The sequence below is a fragment of the Loxodonta africana genome, chromosome 8, assembly GCF_030014295.1.
Source record: "Loxodonta africana isolate mLoxAfr1 chromosome 8, mLoxAfr1.hap2, whole genome shotgun sequence".
Classification (NCBI taxonomy): Eukaryota; Metazoa; Chordata; class Mammalia; order Proboscidea; family Elephantidae; genus Loxodonta; species Loxodonta africana.
In genome coordinates, this window is record NC_087349.1 from 93,686,768 (window position 1) to 93,712,185 (window position 25,418).

Sequence of the window (25,418 nt, forward strand, 5' to 3'; positions counted from 1 at the left end):
TACTCTAAGAAGACTGGCAATCTAGAATCAAATCCTTATTATTTAAGGCCTAACCCAATGGTTCTCAACTGGGACTGCATAAAAAAATCACCTGTAGTGCTTTGAAAGGTACCGTTATTAGGTCCACCCACCAGAGATTCTGCGTCACCCTGTTCGCGACGAGGCTCAGGAACCATCTCAAACATTTAAAAGTACCCCAGGTGATTCTAATATGCAACCAGGGTTGGAAGTCACTGGCCTAACATACTGTTAGTCTGAACTCCGTAGTTTAGGTTAATTTAACAAGGATCAATTAGACAACAAAAAAGGAAAGGCATATATACATACGACAAATAAAATGCTGAAATCACCTATAACCGAACACTAAGCTGACCCAGTAAAATCCGTATTAAAAGTACACCTGCACCATTTTCATCACAGAAGAAAAACAGATATTGAATATATACAATTTATTTAATAAATTAATGTCATTCAAAATACAGTGCCAGAACATTATGCAGTTGAACATGCTAGTAATGTTTGTCCATGAAGCACCTGTGCTCATGTTAGATTGGCGGCACCCCGCTACTGCTAGTGGTTCCTGGGATTAATGCCAGAGCAGCACTAGTTATCTGCTCTTCTGCACAGCTAGTGCAGAGGATTCCTGAACAGTTCACCTTCCTAATCCTAACCCCCCCAACACACACACAACAGGTTAAAAAAAAAAAAAAAAAAAAACACACCCTGACAACTAACAGGTATCTATACACAATCACTCTACAGTAATGCTTGTTATTAAATTAACAAAGATGTTAACGACCTGGTTAACCCACTCTAAATCTTTAAGATGGAGAAATACATCAGCAGCAGGTAGTTATATGCATGAGCCAACGTTAATGTAATACAGAAAGTGGAGGCATTTACCGATGAAAGCTCCACACAGACCCGCACGATGAGGGGCTGGCAATTCTTTTTGCAAGCCCAGCAACTCAGTCCACACCTGGTAAATGACCAGCTGATTGGAAGACCTGTATTCTAGATAGACAAGTTAGTGAAAAGAGAATACATGCACCTAATAGTATAGTTAGACTGGTCCTGCAGTCATAGCTTTCTCTATGTAATACCATAAAGTGGAAGATCTTCCTCAACTATAGGATAGCATTTAGACGGCATTTCTAAACCAACAAGGACATTAGTGTTAAGTGCAGCTGAACTAATTACACTGAAGAAAACCATATTCCAGAACTTCAGAACAGAAGCACAGGAACAAAATACATATACTGAAATAACCTCAGCATAGTGTCACATACCACACTAGGAACAGGAAATTACCTTTTAAGTGAACTTCTTGAGCTGTACATACACAGGGCCAACGATCTGTCAGATAATCCAGATTCTTAAACTCTCATGGTACACATAAAAATTTCTCAATTATTGGATAATCTATTTCATATTATGGAAGCATCTTTCTGTAAGACTCACTGATATATATTATACTGATGCAAATATTAAGTAGGGCATAAAAATAAAATTTATCAAAGATAGACTTTTATGTACTCCTATTTAGTCCCTTCATAGCCTCTCTTGTTTAGCAAAGAAAATGACAAAGCCCATCAATCAGGCGTGCACTCTCTGAACTCCCGACTATACAGGTGGTGGCAGCGCAACCATTTCTCCATCCAGTTCAAACTCCTCTGTCCCATCCGGTGAAAACAGGTAAGTTGGTGGTTTCCATGGAGATTCTTCAAGGCAGGATGGATAAAGCTTCCCCACAGTGCATCGAAAATCTCTCCCCAGGTCCCACAGTACACGTTCAGATATGTGCTGGCGCAGGGACCACCGGTCGAGTTCCAGGTCATACTGGTAGGTGACATATTTAGCTCTCTCATTTAAGTGGGTTTCTCGCATAAACACACACAGAGAATTTGAGATTACAACAGCTCTTACACAGGGGTCAGAGTACCTCTTAGCAGGGATGTTGGCTGCCATTTTCCACTCATTTTTATTCACATCATAAATTTCCACAGTTACTGAAGACCCATCTACAGTGCCAGAGGGGAGTCTTATGCCAGAATTGGTGGCAATATGCAACCCTCCAATATAGAAAATTTTATCACCAAAAGCTGCTGCCGAAGCAAAGGACCTGCTCGTCTGTCTCATGGCCATTTCTACCCATGAATCAGACCTTGAAAAATAACAGTACATGAGGTTCAGTGTCATCACATAAATGCAGTCATGAACCACAACTGCTGCACTCCACTGCCAAGCACAAGGCAAGGGGCTTACCATCGTCCACTCATCCTTTTCAGTGTCGTATCTTTCTACAGTCCTCCTGTTAAGTTCCCCACCTACACTATCTCCTCCAATTGCATAGATGTAGCCTTCACAGCAAACCAAAGACGGTTTTACGCGGACAAAAAGCATTGGGGTCTTTGGAAACCAGGTATTTTGCTGTGCATCAAACCAATAAAAGCAATTTACAGTTCTGAAGGCAGTCTGAAGTTTGCTTGTTTTACTGTGATTTGTTTTTGTGTTTTTCAGAGGAACCTGACCCCCTGCTATATAGATGTCATTATCAGGAGTTACAACGGTTCCAACCTTATGCAAATCTGCTGGTGGGCTGCACAGCTTGTAAACTTTTTCTGCCTGGGGACTGTAACAGACTGAAGAGTAAAGACTACAAGGATTTTCTGAAGATGCTTCAATGAAAATCATCATCTCCTCTTTAGTCATCCCAAGTCTTGGTTTGAAAAACTTAGGCATAGATTTATATAGACCTTGAACCACCACAGACTTATCATTGGGTGGCAGACCTTGAAACCAAGCTCTCTGTGTTACTTCTGAAAGTGCATCAATTCTGATTTGGCTAAGAACTGAAGACAAGTACTGTGATCTTGATTCCGTGTTGTACTCCAGCCAAAGCATTGCAGCTTCACGAACTGTCTCCTCCTTTTCTACATTTAAATTGTCACTACTGAGAATGTCTATCAGTAGGTCATGTGACAACTGCATGAAAGCTTCCTGGTGATACACAGCCGTGAACTTGTGCTCCACCATTCTTTTAGCACTTTGTTTTAATTCTTCACAACTGAAGAGATCAGCAAAACTCAACAACCGCACACAATTCTCTGCATTTATTTTTTTAATTAAATATTCTCGACAACGTTGTAACACATCTTCTACCTAAAATGAAAGAAGAAAGAAAAGCAGGTAAGGGAAGTATAAATAAAAAGCCAAACCAGCTGCTGTCAAAAGGGTTCTGACTCATTGCGACCCACGTACACAGAGCAAGGCTACTCCACCATTTTCAAGGCTGCATCCTTTCAGAACTTGCCAGGCCCTTCTTCCGAGGTGCCTCTCTGGGTGGGTTCAAACCTCCAACCTTTTGGTTAGTAGTTGAGTACTTAACCATTTCCACCACCCAGGGACTCCTAAGGGGAGGGTAGACACATTTCACTTCTATGTAAGGCACAGATACATTAATCAGATCCACTTACAGTATTTTATTTTCAAATACGTATGTTTGGCCTAAAGGATAACGTCTTCCTGTAATAATAAAATTATAAGACTATGAATAGTTTTGCATTTCTTCTTCCTCCCAGTGGCCTACTTAACTGTCCTATTTAGGAGCCAGTAGTACAGCATCAAGTAGGCACTAGGGGACAAAAAAAACCAAATGGCCTTAATGGAAAGGTAAGAAAATTCATGCATAAGTTATACTTTCCTAGGCTTTTAAAAAATATTATTACAAGACCCAAATGAAAACACTGTGTCAAAGTACAAAAAACGATTATTGTTAAATAGCTAAAATCTGGTTTTCTCAATTTGGACAAGGCAGATATGTAAAACCAGAAAATTGTGCACAATGACTAAAAGCAGTGTTATTATTTGCCTTTCTTAGCTACAGAGATAATACAACCAATCAAAGGAACAATCAGTGTTCACTTTCAGTTATAAATTGCCTGCACTTAAATGACCCATATTAGCCACTCCAAGTTTCCTAGATTTATATTTCCTTTTAAAGTAGATTTCAGTTGGATGAGAAGTACTGCCAACCATGTATTCAACATCACAGTGGTTAACGAGAAGCCGTTCACAGTGAGGAGTCGGATTGCCTGGATTCAAAACCTGGATTGGCCAATCAGTATACCTGCATATTAGGCAACCAGCTTCACCTTCCTAAGCCTCAGTTTTTTCTTGTATGAAATGGGGAAACAGTAGTTGTCTATCTCAAATAATTATTATGAAGATGAGAATCTATAAATAATCAGTACAGTATCTGGCACATAAAAACATTACCAATTCATGTGGTTAATAGTGAAAGTAATGTCGATAGTCAGGTTTGCTAGGGTGACTCAGTCCAAAAGGCAGAGTCCTGTTTTGCATCTGGGCAAGCATATTTGCATGAGTACACACAATTCATTAAAATGGCAGAAAAAATTATAGGGAACAGTATTAATTTTAATCAGTAACAAAAGGTTCTGGAATTTAATTTCTTGACATTTCTTACTAATTCTGAAAAACATCTGCTTTTAATTCATGGCTTTGAACAAAGCAGTGAAAATTTGAAAGCTATAGAAAGACAGTGCTTACAGTAAGTGTTTTTCCTTTGTGAGCTTGGATTTAGGATGTGAGTGCCTTTGATTCTAAAGCACCAGGAAGCTACCATGACCCCAGGACCCCCAGAGTTGAAAATACACTAGAATACTGAACAATTTTAGAAAAGAAAGAAAGGTACATAAGGCATGGGTTGATTTCTGGTTCCCAGTTACATTCAGGTATAGGCATTTGACCAGGGGCATTCATTCATTCATTCATTCAGCACACACTTATCAAGTACCTACTATGCATCATGAACTGTGTACCAAAATTTACCCTTTGGTCTGAAGCTATCCCCTTGGAGAAACTTTGTTTCTGAAATACCAAGTGTTACTTCAAAACAGGGAAAGGAATGAGGAAAATACTTCTATGTTCCTCTTAAAATTTGACAAAAGAATTTGACAGGAAATACAGAGTAAAATAGTTTATCGTAGGCAATTACATAAATCACTTTGTTTTAGCTTAGTTTTAAAACCTTCTCCTCAATAGTTCAATATGATCACACGGCCATGATCAATATTTAAGTTCCATAATTTTCGTAAGAATCTTAAAACTTTCCATGTGAAAAAGAATACCATCAAAATTTGTACACTTAAGCTATTAACACAAAAACCCAAAGCACTGAAATTCAACAAACTCTGTTAAGAATTTTACTTGAAATCTAAATTCTTGGGTAAATTAGACAAAATATGAAAACAGTATGAAAATTTCACCTTTCCTTTTAATAAACTAAGTCCCCAAAACTATTTTTTGGCTGATCAAATGCTATTGTGCTTTTCCCTTACACTTTTTAAAAAGAAACCTTTACCTTATGAAATCTGCAGTAAGACGTCACTGATTCAACATTTCTTAAAAAAATAAAGAAGTCACATATGTAACTTCAGAGAAAAACTATTTACCTGCAAGAAGCAAGCTGTTTCATAAAGCTGTTCAACAGTGCTGTCATTTATTGCCAAGTTACCCGTGTATGCATACGTTATTATTATCTGTAAGGTGGCTGCATCAACGTTCCTCAGGTGCACATGTGTCTGTTTGCTTTCACTTAGTCCACTCATGAACATGGCCCTACAGTAGGATGGAAGAAAACAAACCTTAAAGAGTTTGAGGTAAAACAAATGTGTAGGACTAAAAAGAAAAACTACATGGAACATTTATTTAACATTTGTTGATGGACAACTTACAAGCAAGACTTCTGAGGGAGACAAAAGTATAATCCAATGCCAAGTGTACCAGAACATTCCACTATGCCATTCCCAGTGAAAACATGAAAGTTCACCTATTCCTCATATCCATACAATGGATACAATAAAAAGGAACTAATGATTGATATATACGACAACACAGGTGAACATAAACATTAGGCTCATCTGGATCCTTGGTTTGCAGGTTTAGGGTCATGGTGTTATAGGACATCTCAGATAATTGGACTAGTAACAAGTTTAGTGCTTCCACCTCCTAGTTTGTTGCATAGTGCCTAGGGTCTCAAAAGCTTGAAAGCAGCCATGCAAGGCACAATTGGTCACTTATTCATTTGGAGCAACAGAGGAAGGACTCAGGAAAAGGAGGATGACATAGAATGTGTGACTAACTGCCTCCATGAATTGCCTCCTTTGCCATGAGACCAGAAGAACTGGATGGTGCCTGGCTACCATTACTGAACATTTTCATCAAAGATTCCACAAAAGAATCCTAATCAAAAGGGGGACAAGGCAGGCCAGAATTTCAAATTCTCATGGAATCCAAACATTCTGGAGCCATAGAAGCTGGATGAATCCCTAAAACTATTGCTGTGAGATAATCTTTAAACCTTAAACCAAAAACATCTCTTATTTTTAAAACCATAGTTTAACTCAACTAGTAAAAACTATGTGCATTGTGCTGTTTTAAGAACTACCCATATGGGATCAAACTGACAACAGCAACTTGGAAGATTACACAGGAGACTTACGGGGGCAGTAAGTTTATGTTAATGGAGGAAAAACAACTCAGAAAAGGAGGGCGAGAATGGCTGCTCAATTCAAAGAACATAATCAATGTCACTGAATTGTACATGTAGAAACTACTGAACTGGTGGTGTGTTCTGCTGTATACTGAACAGCAACAAAATGATTTTTTTTTTTTTTTAATTAGGCTCAGTGAAAACAGTCAGAGCCACATACATGACTGCATTTGTATGAAATGTCCAAAAGAGGCAAACATATAGGGCAGAAGGTAGATTAAGGTTACCTGGGCTACAGGTGAGAACAGTGAGTTACTGTGTATGGGAACAAGGTGATGCGAATACTTTAAAAATAGATTATGAAGATGGCTGTACAACTCTGTAAATATACTAAAATTCATTTAACTGTATACTTAAGATGTAAATTTTATGATCTGTACATTGTATCAATAAAGCTGCTAAAAATTCACTTACTCAAATGATTTCCTAAAAATATGCAGGACACTTTCTTAAAAATCTACTATATACAGGAAACTGCTGGAAAGGCAACAGATGTTGTGGAGAATACAAAATAGAATGCCCACATGTGTGTGAGAAATGAAAAAACAATGTAAAGAATATTACTGCATGCATAGGTGAGAAATGCCTCTGCTTGCAGACATTACAAGTGGGTATCACGAAGTGACTAGCCTTGGACCTCAAAGACAAGGAAATGAGGACGTATTCAAGTAGGTAAAACAGTGAGTCAGGGTACTGTCTGTTCAATGGACATGGCTGAACATAGGGTTCATGCAGGATACTGGAAAGTTAGATGGGAAGATGAGTAGCAGTCAGATCACACAGGGCCTTTTAAGATGAGACAAGGGAGTCAGAGCCTTTTGCTGTGGAGGACATTGAATAGTGAAGGGATCTGAGATGCATTTAGCATGACAGAATGTCCTCTAGGATGAATGCTCTATACCCAGAGACCTCAAAAGCCCAAGGCTGAAGACAGGGAAATTGGTTATGAGGCTAATGCAATGAACAAAATGAGAGATAAGATGAATGAGCTAGGGTAGCAGAAGGATTTAAAAAAAGAAATTACAAAGAACCAAAGAGATTCGGTGATTTTCTGCATCTAGGAAATGAGATAGAACAGAAGTAGATAAAGGAAGAGTCAAAACTGTTTAATTTCATGTAAGTGCCTGAAAAAATACTGAGAGAAAAATCCTAAGGTGAAGGAGGAAAATCACTCCTAAGAAAAACATGAGTTAAATTTTGGATACATTTATTTGAGGTAAAGGCAACTGAGTCAAATGGAAATAATCAGGTAAGTGTTTAGAGGTTGAAAAATTAAAAAAGAAAACCTACCCAGAACCCCACTGACCAGCCTGAGGTAGAGTTCAATTAGGATAAGAGAAAACAAATGAACAGGAGGATGAAAAGATTCAAGAAAAATAAGAACAGCCAGACCAGTACAGAAGACCAGAGAAGCTAAAGGTGACAACTAGCAAGTGATGAGGAAATAACGGCAGCCTTAAAACGGCTGTGTTGTCTTTAAGATTGTAGTTATGATGAAAAATTAAGCTTCGTGGACTTCAGGAAAATCAATTTCAACTCAATCTATTAGAGATAAATAATAATCTTATGGCTAGAAAATTAAAATAATGTTTTACTTATATAGTACAAATAAACTTAAAATGAACCAAAAAATAAACCTAAGGAAGGAAAGGAGCTCTGATGGCACAGTGGCTAAAGTGCTCAGCTGCTAACTGCAAGGTCAGCAGTTCAAATCCACCAGCTGCTTCAAGGGAGAAAGATGTGGCAGTCTGCTTCTGTAAAGATTACAGCCTTGGAAACCCTGAGGTGCAGTTCTTCTCTGTCCTACAGGGTTGCTATGAAATCAGAATTGACTTGATGGCAATGGGTTAATGAGGAAGGGGAAAAAAAAGAAGACACCTAAATAAACCCACATGTTACTTTCTGTCATGGATTGAATTGTGTCCCCTAAAAACATGTGTATCAATTTGGCTACACCATGATTCCCAGTATTGTGTGATGGTCCACCATTTTGTCATCTGATGTGATTTTCCAATGTGCTGTAAATCCTATCACTATGATCTTTATTAGATGGATGAGCGGCAGTTATGTTGACGAAATCTACTAAATTGTGTCTTAAACCAATCTCTTTCAATATAAAAGAGAGAAGCGGGCAGAGAAACACAGGAACCAAGAAACCAGCACCAGGAGCAGAGTGCATCCTTTGGACCTGGGGTCCCTATGCTGGAAATGCTCCTAGACCAAGGGAAGACTTATGGCAAGGACCTTCCCCTAGAGCCAACAGAGAGAGAAAGCCTTCTTCTGGAGCTGATGCCCTGAATTTGGACTTCTGGCCTACTCGCCTGTGAGAGAATAAACTTCTGTTTGTTGAAGCCATCCACTTTTGATATTTCTTTTATAGCAGCACTAGATGACTGAGACATTTTCTGACAATGGGGTGGTTTTTCTCTTATGTCTTTAAGTGTACAAAGACGGAGGACAATACAGAATATTATTATAGACAGAATTGCTGCATAGGTTTAAAAGTTAGACCTGAGGACTGCTAAGGTATTCTACTCTATGCTTACAAATGTCAATCTGAAAATCCTTAACTACAACATAAAGCTCTTTCCAATGATGAGTGAGCGATTTAAAATTAATGACCATTGAAAAGGGAGAAGCCAATTTAGGTACTGACTAAATCTGTAACCTTGAATTTCTAATACCATCTAAGTCAATGGATCTCAAAAAAATTCATCAATCATTTGGGAAGCTTTTTTCTTTCTTTTTTTAAATTTTATAGCGATAAAATATATAACAACATATGTAACTTACTATTTTAACTATTTTTAAGTGTACGATTCAGTGACATTAATTACATTCCCCATGTTGTACGACCAGCACCACTACCCATTTTCAAATCTTTTTCATCATCTTAAACAGAAACCTAGTATCCGTTAAACGGTAACTCTCCATTTCCCTCGCATCTGGGAAGCTTTCAAATATACAGGTTCTGATTCCCTAACCCAAATCTGTTGAATCGAATTTCTGGGTTTCAATTCCAAGAATCTCTAATTTGTAAATGCATCCAAAAGGATTCTGATGACCAACCAGAATTCTGAAACCACTGTTTGCAAACAGGCTCTCTGATTCAGGCAAGAAAACCAGTGTCTAAAATTGCATGAAAAATCCACAGCTTAACCTGAAACAAGAACTGTGGCACAACAAAGGCAACTGGGATTTGAGGCCTTAGTTTCTGTAATCATGAGCTGGGTATGGTGAGGAATGTGAACTGTCTGTAACTGCACGTAAATCAGCCCTGAAAGGTCAGATTTAACCTTCCCTGTCTACAGCGGCCACTAACGAGCAGCAGAAACTAACTTTCATTGCTGGTCTCCATTTATGGCCGCTAATATTTGTAGTAGGAATATACCAGTCCACATCTAATTCATCCTTATGCATCCTTTCAATTATTAAGTAAAAATTCAATCTAAGGGCAGAGAACAAATAAAGGAATTTCTAAGCCTTAATTTTCTATTCACCTCACAAAACTTTAATAATAGAGACCTACTTTAAAAAGACAAAAACAAGTTACAAAAAAATCAAAAGAAACAAAAGGTTAAGCTTCGTTGATTTGTAATTATCAAAAAATAACTAAATCAGCTTCAAAGTTCTGAGGCATAAAGAACACCAACCATGTTATTAATTACTGAAAATTTCTATCTGGCAAGGAGTCTGGTAAGGCTAAAAAGATTATCACAAATGATAGTAGTAATAGTATCAACCAAGAGAAAAATACATTTTTGCAAAGCAAATAAAAATCCTTAACATGTCTTAACAGCACCAACTCAGCCTCTTAAAATTATTATCAGACCTATTTTTACCCTTAAGCTTATAAACAAGGACCACCGTCTTCTAAAGGTAGTATTTTAAAATTTTAAAAGAATTGTTCCATTTTTCATCTTCTTTCAATGGGAAAATAGTATCTTCAATCTTTCTGCCTCCCCAACATTGAAATTTTACTTTAATTTCAACAAATTTCTCATATTTAAACTTTTCTAACAACTTTCACCCATTCCATACTTATATATGCAAGGACAGGATTTGGCAAGCACTACATCATCTGAATATAAAACCTAAAGAAAACATTAAGATCTTTTTTAATTTAAATATTCTGAAAAATTCCTTTTAAAACATTGAAATAAGCGAATTTTCTGCATTTACAAACTAACCAAGATTAAAGCACTTACCTGAAATAAGAGCTACATGTTGCAAGAACCATCTTATGACAAGGGAATTCGGTGCCCTCAACAATTAACACTATGTCAGTAAACAGCTGCTGTTCATAAAATAGTTTTAACTGTTCCAACAAGGACACAGCATATTCAGTATTGATCTGCCTCTCCTCTTGAGTGGACATGACTGTATTCCATTAATATTTCCCGGACCAGATTAGAAAAGTCAATCTTACTGGTGGAAGGTCAAGTGAATGCTTTAGAAATAAAGAAAGGAGAAACTGTATGTGCTGCTATCTGCAGCATGCAGAACCAAGACTGACACAGTCACTAATAAATCAGTATCTTATTACAGGCTTAGAATCACTCCTAGGTCATCCCGTGTTAATTAGGTTCTTCAAAGTTCTTCAGCACATTCTGCAGACATACTGTTCAAATTTGCAACTGTGCAGCTCATGAGTGAAACAGAATAACATACGAGGTAGATCCGTGGCAACATCCTATGTTCGGTGGATCCTCTGGAGTAACTAAAAAGAAAAAAAGCGTTCGGTTAGAGTATCTAGGCCAGTACATTTTTAGAAAACTGTTTAAAATAGCAGTCTTAAATAAAAATTATATTGATTTGAAGTTCAACTTTAGACATTATCATACAAATGAAACAAAAAAATGAGCATTAATTATTAAAGTCTTCTACATTTAAAATACAGACTGCAGAAAGTTAACATTTGTAGATTTAAGGAAACTTTCTGCCTTCTACACAAAGTATAAACATCCCAGAAAATAAGGCACACATAAACAAGCATAATTTTAAAGCCTTTAAAAACAGAGTAAGTTACCAGCAAAGCCATCAATTTAAATTACTTAAACTATACGGTAAATAGATTCAAATCACTTATTTCCAAAGTATAAACTATATTTTTGTTTAATTTGATGTTCAATTCTCTTAAGGGATGTATGTGTAATACCTCTCTTGGTACAAAGGTTTATTCCTAGGATTTTAATGAATAAACGCATACAATTTTACTGAAAAACATAAAACATAATTAAGTGGTGAAACTCCATACTATATGAATTATGAATATTCTCCAAATTTATGTATAAATTTAATGGAAATTCAATCTAAATTCCACTAGCAGGGGGATTCATCAGGAAGAACAGCACAAAAATTGTCAGCATTTTTTGGGAGAAATAGGCAAGTTCTTCCTCATGACCCTACCGAATACTAAAATGTATTACAAATCTGCAATAAATCCAAGTATACATAAGAAATTAGACAAGATAAAGAAAAACATGGCATTTCATATTGGGAAGAATGACCTACTTCAACAAATAATGCTGAACAACTGGCTAACAACTCAGAAGAAAAACCTAGGTTTCAGTTTAGTCATACTGCATACTATTCAACAAAAGACATTCCAAACAACCTAAATGTCCATCAACAGATGAATGGATAAACAAAATGGAATACTACTCAGCCAATAGGAGAATTGAATCCTTGATATGTGCTACAGTATGGATGCAGCTTGAAGGCATTATGCTGCGCAAAATAAGCCAACCACAAAAGGGCAAATACTGTATGAACTCACTTATATAAAAAGACAAGGAAAGGCAAACGTACAGAGATAAAAGTTTATTAGTGGTTACCAGGGGTGGTAGGGAGGGGAAAAAGGGGAGTTAATGGTGACAGAAAAATCACATTAAGGGTAGGGTTGCACAGTTGATTACTGTAATTGCGATCTGTAAGTCGTAAACTTGTAAAAAGTTTAATTGGCAAAAGTGGTGTGACAAATACATTTACAACAAAAATAGAAAAAAGGAAAAGAGTGGCTACTGAGGCTGCTTATGTACAAATGCCTCGTGGGATTTGGTTCCTTGGCTTAGAGGTTTAGGGTCATGGTTTCACGGGACATCTCAGTTAACTGGCCTAATAATGTGTTTAGTGCTTCTGTTTTACCTCTTAGTTTGTTACATAGTACCTGGAATTTTAAAAGCTTGCAAGGAGCCATCCAACGCACAACAATTGGTCTCTATTCACCTGAGACCAGAAGAACTGGATGGTGCCTGGCTATCATTACTGAACATTCTGATCAAAGATTCTACAGAAAAATCCTGGTTAAAAGGGGAAAAATGCAGACCAGAATTGAAAATTCTCACGGACTCCAGACTTTCTATAGCCGTGGAGGCTGGACAAACCCCTGAAACTATTGCCCTAAGATAATCTTTAAACCTTAAACCAAGATAACTTCCCCTGAAACGATCTTAAAACTGAACAATGGTTTAGCTGAACTAGTAAAAAAAAAAGGTCTGCCTTGAGCATTATGCTTTATGGGATCAAACTGACAACAGCAATGCAAAAGATTAGGTAAGAACCTTAGGAGGCAGTGAGTTTATATTAACGAGGGACAAACAACTCAGAAAAGGAGGTAAGAATGTCACTAAATTGTACACGTACAAACTGTTAACTGGTGTATCTTTTGCTGTATATATTCTCAACAACAAAATATGTAAAATTTACGAGAGAAAAAAAGAGACATTCCAGCCGAATTAAAGTTTAACTTTAAAATGTTACTTGGAAGTCAGTATTTACAACACACAGCAAAGGAATTACAAATCGTGAAAAGAAAGGGGAAAACCCAAATAGAACGCTTCTAAATATGTTAGCTATGCAAACCATCATCTCTTTTCTAATTAGATGATTCTTAATTGCCATAATCAAAAAGCCCAGTGCTTTTGACATGGAATTCATAAATCATTAAAACCAGTAATATTTTTCCTCACAAAATACCTTTCATTATATCAAGAAAATCACACCGTACTTCCTGCCAAACTATACTATTACATGAACTGCTAACTTGATATAGGCTGTCAAGTTTCCAGCCAAGTTAACTATGTAACTAAAACAGGTGCAAATGCAGAGTGAGACCTTAGGTCATTTAAGGTAAAGGCTTTGCTGTTCCAGATCTAAAAGTTATACTATAAATGTAGGTTCTACCACTAAAATCTCTAAGGCTAATAATACCAAAAAAAAAAAAAAAAAAAACCAGTTGCCGTCAAGTTGATTCCAACTCATAGTGACCCTACAAAAAAAAAAATTAGAACTGCCTCACAGGGCTTCCAAGGAAGGGCTGGTTAACTCCAACTGCGGACCTTTTGGTTAACTGTTGCTCTCTTAACCACTGTGCCACCAGGGCTCCAACACCTAAGGATACTAAATTCACTGGCTATTTTCACACATTAATAATGCAGCAAGGCACACTGTTAGTGAGGGTGTGGGAACATGCATTCTTACACATTATTAATAGGCGTGTAAGTTGATACATCCCCACATGCCCTTATTCAAAACTATTGGAACAAGATATGTCCTGGAATTTAGAGTTTTCAGATTTTATAGAGGTAATGTGATGCACATATATTACAAAACATTCTCAAGGAATCTGGGGCAGCAATCCATAATCGAACTCATTAACGTCTTTGATGCAGGAATTATGAATAGTGTGGAAAAGTAGACTATATATAGTCTCATGTCACTTCAGGTGAGGTTTTGGTGGCAAATGACTTTTTTTAAAATAAAACCTGATTTTTGGAGCTTTTGGATTTCAGAATTACAAGTGGTATCTTACAAAACATGTATTTCCATAGTATGTATTTCATACCTTTTAACCAATCCATCGATTCTACTTGTAGACCACCAATTCTACTCGTAGAAATTTATCTTACAGAAATGCATGCATGCATTAATAAACCAAAGTACCAACTTCAGCTGCAGGACCCAAAACTGTTCCCATTCATACTTAAACCAGGTGACAACAGCTGGCAGCCAGGATGGATCTGGTTCATCCTGCTGGTCCCCAGAATTCCTTGCATACTAGCTGTACAGGCTCACTCTGATCATTTCGTTAACCTTATAATAATATGACTCAATTCCTTTTCAGTGAATTTTTTTGGGCCCCATTTAATTTATGTCTGGGTTTTACTAGATTTTTAAAAAAAATTATATGTAAGTTAACTATATTAAAACTATTGAAGTATGCTTTCAGAAAATTACACTGTGGGCCAACTTTATGTAATCCCCATAGTCACTGCTTTTACGACAGCCTTATTTCTCACCCCTTCCTTACAATCGTGGGTATATTTTCTTCATGGTGAAATATTCTAAATGCAAATTCCCATAACATTAAAATAGGCAAAAAAAAGTCAGTGTCGTACTAAACAAATTAAAAAATTTAAACAGATCTTTCTTTAGTACAATTAAAAATAAAGTATCCCACTTCTCTGGGAACACAGACTTTAAAATGTATTAACTAAAAATGTGAAAAGTTGTAAAGTTCTTTAAGATGATTAACAGCAACCTTCAAATGGCCATAACATGAACATTTTCTGTAACAAGATTCCTTCTCTCCTAAAAACAAAACTTCAATAAATTTATACCGTCCTTGGGTACACTGAAGTTTCATGAAAGTGTAGTGTTACTTAATTACCAAGGAATTTGTCATACTTTGTAAATATCCCCTTTCCAATAATTACAATTTTACTTGTCATTCTATATCATATGTAACATGAAGTTTCATGAAAGTGTAGTGTTACTTAATTACCAAGGAATTTGTCATACTTTGTAAATATCCCCTTTCCAATAATTACAATTTTACTTGTCATTCTATATCATATGTAACATTAGCTTCAAAATTAGTTATACATCCTGGTAGCTATAGAATCTAGCATCCTCAGACTGAGCAATTCTCAAACAAGGAAACTGTTCACTTAATTTTCTATTATAAATTAATGGCTACTTATATTTAACAGATTTCTACTGAGTATTTACTAAGTGCCAGTTGCTGTACTTTAAATATTCAGATTGAGGGTTGTCAATCACTAGACTAGAGTTCCAAAATACACACTGCATTTACTCTTACTAAAGACTGGGACCAAAACCATGACTATCATTTAAAAACATCCACTGTTGTTTTTAAAACCAGTTTTTTTTTTTTTGTACTTTAGATGAAGGTTTACAGAACAAACCAGTTTCTCATCAAACAGTTAGTACACACATTGTTCTATGACACCGGTTAACAAACCCACGACACGTCACCACTCTCCCTTCTCAACCGTGGGTTCCCTATTATCAGCTTTCCTATTCCCTTCTGCCTTCCAGTCCCTGCCCCAGGACTGGTACACCCCTTTAGTCTTGTTTTGTTCCATGGGCCTGTTCAATCTTTGGCTGAAGGGTGAACCTCAGGAATGACCTCATTACTGAGCTGAGAGGGTGTCCGGGAGCCGAACTCTCAGGGTTTCTCCAGTCTCTGACAGGCCAGCAAGTCTGGCCTTTCTTTTTGAGTTAGGATTTTTTTTCTCCATTTTTCTCCAGCTCTGTCTGGGACCCTCTACTGTGATCTCTGTCAGAGCAGTCCGTGGTGGTAGCCAGGCACCATCTCATTGTTCTGAACTCAGTCTGGTGGAGGTTGTGGTAGATGTGGTCCATTAGTCCTTTGGTCTTAAAAATCAATTATTTTAGACAATCTCAAAAGGCAAAAGAGGCCAAGCAAATGAGTGAAACAAGCATGAATGAAGACAAATTTTCTTGAAATCTAACCATCTTGATCTTCCAGTCCCAATTTTTTGATACAGACACGAGTGCAAGAAATTTTACTCCTTACCATAAGAAATACTGTAGTACAAGCAAAATTATGAAAGACAACTGGCGCTTGGCCTCACTGCTAACAGTGGTTCACACTGAAGAGAAAGGAAAGACTTTTCAAACCTTTTTAGTTTTACTAACATATGAAAAGATTACCTATTTTTTAAAAAAGTAAATTTTTAACAAGTAAACTACTTTCCCTTCTCAACACAAAGACAACTTTTCACATTCCCCCATGGTCCTTCTAGATCAGACGTCAACAAACTTTTTCTGTAGCCAGACGGTAAATTTTAGGCTTTGTGGGCCACTAGGTCTCTGTCTCAAGTACTCAACTCTGTTGTTGTACCCTAAAAGCAACCTCTGACAGTATGTAAATAAATGGATATGTCTATGTTCTAATAAAACTTTATTTACAAAACCAGGCCAAAGGCTACGTGTACCTAACCCTGTATTAGACTGCTTCTTGATCAAATATTAAGAGTCAGTGACTAAATTACCTACCTCATTTATTTTGCTAGAAGAATGTTTCCCCTTCAGATCACAACAGTGATGAAAAGGTACTAATCTTAGATTCCTGAGACTTGGATTAAATACAATTCTTAGTTAATATAACCTCTGTGTGTGTGTGTATCCCACTTTACTTCTCACCTGAAATATTTTAACATCTTTTCCCCTAATACAACTCCTTTCCCCAGCTCCTCCTAGTTCAGTGGACTTCTGAAACACTTTTTATCTAAAGCCTTAATAGCACAGAGCTTAGAAACATATGTGTGAGTACCCTTTATTAAGGTTAAAAAAAAACAAAGCTCTCCCTAAGATAATCTGTTGAAAAAAACTCACAATAAAAAAAAAGCCATAATAGATTTAAAATCACTAAAATTACTTTCTATTCGATCAACTACAACAATAGCTACAAACATTCAAAAAACAGAAGATGTGTATAAGACAATGCCTGTGTAGACATTTAGTGGACATATGGATTCACTAGATGGATCAAGGGCCACAGACTGGGAAATCACTGTTATATGCCACGATTCCTGGTACCAGGGTTAACAGTAAAGTGCTATATAGAACATATTCCACAGTAAAAAATGCCTGCTAGTTTAGATTAAGGAGTTCTTGGTTGGTGCAAATAGTTCAGTGTTCATCACTTGCCAAAAGGTTGGTGGTTTGAATCAACCGAGAGGTGCCTAGGAAGACGGGCCTGGCGATCTGCTTCTGAAAGGTCATAGCCTGGAAAACACTATGGAGCACAGTTCTACTCTGATGCACACGGGGTGACCCTGAGTCCGAAACAACTCAACTGCAACTAACAACAGTTCAGATTAATAGGAAAGTCCTATATGCTAAAGCAGTCATTAGAACATATTCCACGGTAAAAACAAAAAGCCAACGAGTGTAAGAATTAAATGGGGGTAACGAAGACACATATAATGAAATTCAGAATCCAGTAAAATTTCAATGTACTTTGACATAATAACTATGGATATTCTTACTCTTAGGCCTTTTTTTCTAAGCTCAACTAAACATTCTTTTTTTTTTTTTATTAACTTTTATTGAGCTTCAAGTGAACGTTTACAAATCAAATCAGACTGTCACATATAAGTTTATATACACCTTACTCCGTACTCCCACTTGCTCTCCCCCTAATGAGTCAGCCCTTCCAGTCTCTCCTTTCGTGACAATTTTGCCAGCTTCCAACTCTCTCTATCCTCCCATCCCCCCTCCAGACAGGATCAACTGAACATTCTTGATTGGTCTGTTTGATGGCATAGTAAAAAAGGGTAACAGTAAATCAAGAGTACCAGCAAAGATTAAAACGCTATACAGTGAGATTCTTCATTCTCAACCCACTGACTTTCTGCAAATAATTAGTGGACAAAGTCAATATTACTTTAACTCCAGTGTTAAAAGTATGGAATGTATAAACCAATTGAGGTGATTAAGATAAAGAAGTAAATATAGAAATTCTGCTTTTAATCCATTTTCTCTAGGATAACCAAGTCTTCAAGGTTCTATTGAGCGTGTTTCACCACCCAAAACAGTTTCAAAACAGATATTCTGTTATTAAATGTTTATTAAAATAGGATTAAATAATTCATAGACATACAACTCTACTTAAAAATCTCAAACATCTTTCACCGAAAATACAAAAAAAATTTAATCTGAAAACACCTCTCAAAGAAAATTATTTTCCTCCCTTAAGTAATCTTTTTAAGTAATCAATGTGACTATATAAAGTAAATCTTTGTACAGGTAACATTATTTTTCGATTTCACCACAAGGTAAGAAATGCATAAAGTCCAACTTTTGAGCTATTCGTATTCCAGAAATTTAAGTTGGCTGCTTTATTTTCGTACAAAATAACAGTATAAAAAGGTGTTTAAGTCTTTAGGCTGCAAAAGCCAAAACACACCTGAAAATAAATCTGCAAAGAAAATTTACACAAAGTAAATATTACTGTAATAAAAGTAAAAAAAGAGTAACAATAATTTTGTTTTATGGATTCTGAATATTGGTAATAACTTAAAAAACAAAACAAAACAAAACCAAGACTGACTAGATGATTAGATAGAGGTATAAAACAGGTTGAAACTCTTTTTGAAATTAAAATAATAATAATAATAGTTCCAAATAACTTTTAAAGATTCCAGGAGGTGATGATGGAAGTGTTGTTTTGTTCGTTTGTTTGTTTTTTTTTGGGGGGGGGGTGGGGTCTGGTTTTCCTTTGAAACTCAGTATTCATCCCCCCAGGTATGTCATCCGCAGTACTCTTCCACTGAGTAGCTATAGAAACACAAACAGAAGCCTGAGCAAACTTTTCAAATGTTAACCAGGCAAGATTTGGAGAATCAAGGAAAGAACAAATTAAGTAACTTCTGAATGTGAAAATCAGACTCACCAGCAATTAACTGAGGTGGAGGTGTGTACAGAAAAGAAAGGCATGAAAAGGGGGGGAAGGGGGAGGATGGTGAGGAGGTTGTGAACAAGGCCTACTGACTAAAATTTATTAGTAACCCCAAAATCAATATTCTCAGTGCTTTCGTGGTCATTTGCAGACACGCCCAAAGGAGTGAAAAATTTGGGTCACCTGAGAAGCATGGTCCTGGCTGGGGCTGAACAAGGCCGCTTGTTTCAGCTCTCATACTGTAAACAAGTATCTTTTTCGCAGTCCATTTAGTGCCACATTTTTTTTTACATTTTTTGTTTTTTGTTTATTTTGCTATTTACAATGGCCACCAAGGTAGTGCTCAAGTGCTATCTAGTTTCCTGAGCACAAGAAGGCTGTGATGGGTTTTACAGAGAAAATACACGTGTTAGATAGCTTTATTTAGGCATGAGTTATAGTGCTGTTGGCCATGAGTTCAATGTTAATAAATCAACAAAACCCAAAGACCTGTGGCTGCTGAGTCGATTCCAACTCACAGTGACCCTACAAAGCAAAAACCAAACCCACTGCCATCGAGTCGATTCTGACTCATAGCAACCCTATAGGACAAAGTAAAATTGCCCCATGAGGTTTCCAAGGTTGTAATCTTTACGGAAGCAGGCTGCCACATCTTTCTCCCACGAGCTGCTGGTGGGTTTGAACTGCTGACCTTTTGTGCTACTCAGCCACCAGGGCTCCTTAATAAATCAAAAATATATGTCAAATAGTATCTTTAAATATAAATTCATAAAAAAATTATGTACTGATTAGCTGTGGAAAATATTGTGACCAGAGGCTTGCAGGAACCTAACCCTGGATTTCCCCTAGGATCAGTGATTCAGTGTTCATGGTGACTCTACAGAACGTAACAACTGTATATAACAAGAACTGACTGTGTACGGTAGGGATGAAACCATGACAGAGAGGTCTCCCTCCAGGAAGGGGAGTGGGTTACAGGTCATTCATCTGTATGAAGTGCTTTCAAATGACGTATTACTAACTAGGGAGTGCTACATCCTCCAATGCTAAAAAAGTCAATATGGAAGACTGAACCTTATTGTTGGAAAGAATCCAAAACATACTGGATGTTGTGTTGCTAAAAAATTAAGACCATGGACTGGCTGTGCAGCAACTGTTGGACTGAAAGCTCAGTTCTACAACTCACTAGGTGTCTAACCTTTTGTAAGCTGGAAACCCTGGTGGCATAGCAGTTAAGTGCTACGGCTGCTAACCAAAAGGTCAGCAGTTCTAATCCAACAGGCGCTCCCTGGAAACTCTATGGGGCAGTTCTATTCTGTCCTATAGGGTCGCTATGAGTCAAAATCGACTGGACAGCTACAGGTTTTTTTTTGGAAGTTACTCTCCATGCCTCAGTTTCATCTGTAAAATGGAGAAATAAAAGACAGAACTCTTCTCAATGGATTGTTTAAGGACTAAATGAGTTTCAAAAAGAGCTTAGAACAGAGACTTACATAAATACTTGTGATTACTTTTATTAATGCACTCACTGGTCAAGCTTTTGTAGTACTTCACCAACTCCTAAATGGCCACACCTACACCAGAAAAAAAAAAAAAAAACAAACAAAACCAAACCCACCGCCATCGAGTCAATTCCAACTCATAGCGACCCTACAGGGCAGAGTAGAGCTGCCCCATAGAGTTTCCAAGGAGCGCGTGGCAGATTCGAACTGCTGACCTTTTGGGTAGCAGCCACAGCACTTAACCACCACGCCACCAGGGTTTCCAAAGAAGACATTCCGTCGGAGGAAATGCTCACAATCATTAGCCATTAGCCATTGCTTTCAAGTCATAGGAACCGTACAGGACAGAGTAGAACCGCCCCGTAGGGTTTCCATGGAGCGGCTAGTGGATTAGAACTGCTGACCTATTGGTTAGCAGCCATAGCACTTAACCACTGTGCCGCCAAGGCCCCATAGGGATCCCAATTATACAGTCTCAACACACAGAGTTCTCTTTCACACTGGATGAATTTTACTTCAGATAGAGAAATTTAAAGCTTTTAGGGACTAGTTTGGTGGTACAAATCATGCAACAAACTAGCTCAAAGGAGACTACTCTTGAGAAGGCTGATGTCAATGCAGAGAAACTAAATGAGAGCCAGGAAAGAAAATCCTAGTCATAAAACATGCCTTTCCTCATTGCAAAGAGGAGATAGGTCTCTCCTTATGGAGAACAAAATATTGGTGTCAGAAAGAGTATGCTTTCAAGTTACTGAAATAATCCTGACAATTCACAATGTTTGGAAAAGACCATTTGGTACTTAGATTGTTAACCACTACACAGACAGAATTTTCTAGAGTTATGACGAATATCAATTAAAAAACACACACACACAGCTTGCCTTTTGAAGATATCAAGTTTGGCAAATTTCATTACAGGTTCCTCTAAAAACAGGTTCCTCTACTTTAGTCAAATTCAGAGCTTAGGTCTGAATTTGTGTGTTCCCCATTTCCAATCATATCTAAAACTACATAGCTCCATCAAAGTAATTACTCTCAGTACCCTAACTAAATCCAGGTCACAAGTATAAGCTTCTGTACCACATTTTGATTAATAAGTTACCACACTTTTAAAAAATTAAAGAAGTACATAAAAGACATGTCATCTGTGACAAAATTATATCAGTGTAGTATGTCCTTTTATTTTGGGTATCGCTTTTCTTTTTTTCTCTCAGCTCCGCACAGCGACTTATTAAGAAAGCTGGGGAAAGGTGGGGTAATGCAAAACTGACCTAACTTTATTTCACCAGGACTTCATTTTCCACCAAGTGAATAATTTCTTTAAGCACAACAGTAAGAAAGTATTTCCCAGATACCCAAATACATTCATGAGGTTACTAAAGAAATACACCCTCAGCAATAATCGTGACTACTAAAGTTTCTCAGTTTCTTTAAAAAAAAAAAAAAGGTAAACTAAGGAATACTTATCTGATTCCCAATGCCTACCCATGGAAGCTACTACATGTCGCCACTTGTCAGAGGTATTAGAGTGTAGTAGAGAAAGAGAAGCTAAGATTTAAAAAACTCTCTCTTACAAAATGATTATCATTTCCACTAAATATCCTATAAAAATACCTTCTTCACGTACACAAGAATTTCCACATGACAAATTCCTGGCAAGAGAATCCAAAGTAATTTTTATATACCTAAAAAGCTACTTGAAACCAACCTGACAGTTCTAATAGTTTGAGTTATCCAAACTCCACAAAACTAAAAAAGATAATGAAGGCCTTTGAAATTTTCATTCATATATTTCATGGTGGCAGGATCAACCCTTTTTCCTGGCCCCACTTGTCTTAGGAATGCCAGCAAGGAAACAAACCCCTCCTCCCCCACAGAAAAATTTACCTGAATAAATTTGTAAAATCTTTTGAAAAACTAAGAAGGTATCTTTTGGCTTTTAAGGCTGCATTTAAGTTTCCAGGAATTTACTCCACCTTAACATATTCAATGTTTGGATCTTATACAACAGCTCAATACATTTACTCACCACGAGAAAGAAAAAAATACGTAAGGTTTGAGTTTAAGCAGTACTACGATACCTCCATTCCCCTCCCAGCTCCTTAGAGGCCCTGTGAAGTTAACATATTTTATGGTAATACTTCCTATGGGAGCAAAAAAGAGAAGAGTTATAGTACTCCAACTCCTACAAAACTGTGTGTAGCGAAACTACCACTGCATGAAACACGTGGACTATAGAGCACGCTCAATAGAAATATCATAGCCCTCCAGAATTACTGACAGACAACAGCCCTTGAGGATTTCAGGGCTCAATCTCAAAAGGCTTAAACAAACACTCGACCAACAAAAGATCAAAGTGAAGAAATAAACATAGCAATAGTTAGCAACGAGACAGAAAGGATAGCAAAATTCCACATCATCGTGATTGGAAAACTGACTAGTATGACTTTTCAATTTACTTTAGGTCAGAAAAAAGTCCTTTCCAAAGGGTAACTAAAATACACCGTTCGCAACTGCAAGACATTTTAAGTCCATACCACTGCACTCAAAATCGGACAAAATACAGAAGCAGAGATGCGGGTGGGGGGAGGACCTATCCCGTTAATTAGTTCTCTCAGTGAAAGAATATATCATTTTGGTCAGACCACACTGCTGATAGGGTTTTGTTTTCGAATGCCTGAATGCTCAGTGAGCCAGACGTACAGATCCATGTATAAACAACACGTGACCAATCCTGTCCCCCACGGTTTCATAAGACTAATTGATAAAGAAAACAGGTATTTCACACAAACATTCCCCTTTAAGGTTAATTTTACACCCAGGATTGTTTTTCTGTTTTCACTTGAAGGAGTCATCGTGGAAGCACCCTTCATACAAACCTCTACAGTATGTGGCCTGTTCAGTGGATATTCCTCTCCCTTTGGCTGAGGTAGCTAAAAAAGAGATCTTAGTTTGCTAAACCAGAAAAAGAGACAGTAATTCAAAATAACTGTCCCACATCAAACCAAAGGATGTTTTTCTACTCCACGGCTTCTCAACTCATAGGGAGAGCGAGGTGGTCGAGTTAAAATAAGTTAACGATTTCAGACTAAAGTAAATTTCAGTCTAAAGTAAACACGTACACAAATTTCCGTTTCAAAGGGCAGCTCCTGTTGTCCTCTCAAACTGTTAGTGGACCATACTGGAGCCTCTGTTAATCTAGTCATCTCTTGATAATTCCAGATGTATCAAGAGGAAAAAAATAGAAGGGCTTGCCCTTCTCCGACCCACCACCTCGCGAAAACGCAGCGAGTCTTTTCAAAGCAGCAAGTACATTCAGGAAGGAGCGGGCGCCAGCCGGGGCCAGGGCTCCGATTCCTGAGCCCGCCGCCGCGGAGGCGCCCTAGGGCAGGGGCCGGAAACGCCCCCGCGAGCGGCGCCCCGGGCAGCCCCTGCCCCGCGAACCGGCCAGGAGTCCGGCCGCAGAGGGCGGTGCCGACCGCCAGCGCCCCTCCCCCGCCCGCAGCGGAAGCGTCTCAGATTTGAAAGATGCCGCCGCCGCCGCCCCCAACCCCGCGCCCAGCGGGCCACAAAGGGCCGAGCCCCTTACTCCACAAACCTCCTGCCCAGTTCCTCCACAGGTCGCTGCGGGCCCCCCAGCCCGCACCTTCCCTCTCGCCCGACGCTGGCGACGCCTGCTCACCCGTGTCCTTCGGTTCCGCGGGGTGGGATCCGGTCCGACCGGCGTCTGGAAGACTCTGGGCCCCTCGGGCTTGGGGGCGGGGGCGTGGCCCTCCCGCCTCGGCCAGCCGGGGTCTCGCCTCCGCCTCCCGCCCAGGAAGGCTGGCGCCGCTGTCTCCTCTTCCTTCCGGTTTTCCCCCGAGCCCTCTCTTGGTCGGTCCGTCCGGTGCGGAAAGCAGCGTCCTCTGCGGGCGCCGCGGCACTCTCCTCAGGGCCCGGCCACTGCTAGACTCCTCCCCCCGGAGCCGCGCCGCCTCGTCAGCCTCCGAGCCGCGAGACGCCCGGCTCGCCGCTCCCGCCCCGCCCCGCCGCGCGCGCTCGTCCCTTTCGCGGCCCCCGTCTGCCGGGCCCGGAAGGCGCGGGCGCGGACCGTTGCCTAGCACGGGGAGCGCCCGCCTCTTGCCAGGCTTCCCTTCCCGCTGCTTGAGCGCGCCAGTCAGCAAAACGACAGTTTTGCACTTTCCCGGGTTCTCGAGATCCACCTCCCCCGCCCTTACTCCAGCTTCCCCCGCCCTTTTCCTTTGCAGAATCCCACCGGAAAGTCAAAACAATTGGGTCCGCGCAGGCGCGAAAAAGGAAGCGGCTAGAGCAGGAAGCGCGGGGGCGGCGGGGTGGCGGGGAAGCGTTAATGAAGGAGGTTCCCGGGAAAGGTCACCGGAGAGCCCGCGGAGGGCGCGTGCGCGGTGGCAAGCGGGCGGAGGCGGCGCCCCAGAAGGTGCGCGGGCCTGTGGAGCGAGCGGGTTCGCACAGCCTGAGCTTCAAGGCTGAGGCTGGCGGAAAGGAAGGGCCTAAGTCCATTGCTGAGAAATCCAGAGAGCGAAGCACCAAATTTTTTGCCGTAGGCCGGTTTTCCTCTCGAAATACCTACACTGTCTTCAGAGCAGAT

At 38.9% G+C, this 25,418-nt stretch overlaps 1 protein-coding gene across 2 annotated transcripts; it reads right to left on the reverse strand.

Annotated features, from left to right (window-relative positions):
• Nucleotides 1–694: 694 nt before the first annotated feature.
• On the reverse strand, nt 695–24,750 carry KBTBD2 (kelch repeat and BTB domain containing 2). Of its 2 annotated transcripts, none has more exons than XM_003406917.3 (4): nt 24,495–24,750; nt 10,786–11,297; nt 5,478–5,643; nt 695–3,162 (listed from the first exon to the last, which is right to left on the reverse strand). In XM_003406917.3, exons 2-4 carry the CDS (start codon nt 10,953–10,955, stop codon nt 1,624–1,626), a joined length of 1,875 nt encoding a protein of 624 aa, XP_003406965.1. In that variant the 5' UTR covers nt 10,956–11,297; nt 24,495–24,750; the 3' UTR covers nt 695–1,623. The 2 variants fall into 2 exon arrangements, with proteins under 2 accessions (XP_003406965.1, XP_023400076.1); XM_023544308.2 differs by lacking the exon at nt 24,495–24,750 and adding an exon at nt 23,935–24,173.
• Nucleotides 24,751–25,418: the final 668 nt, after the last annotated feature.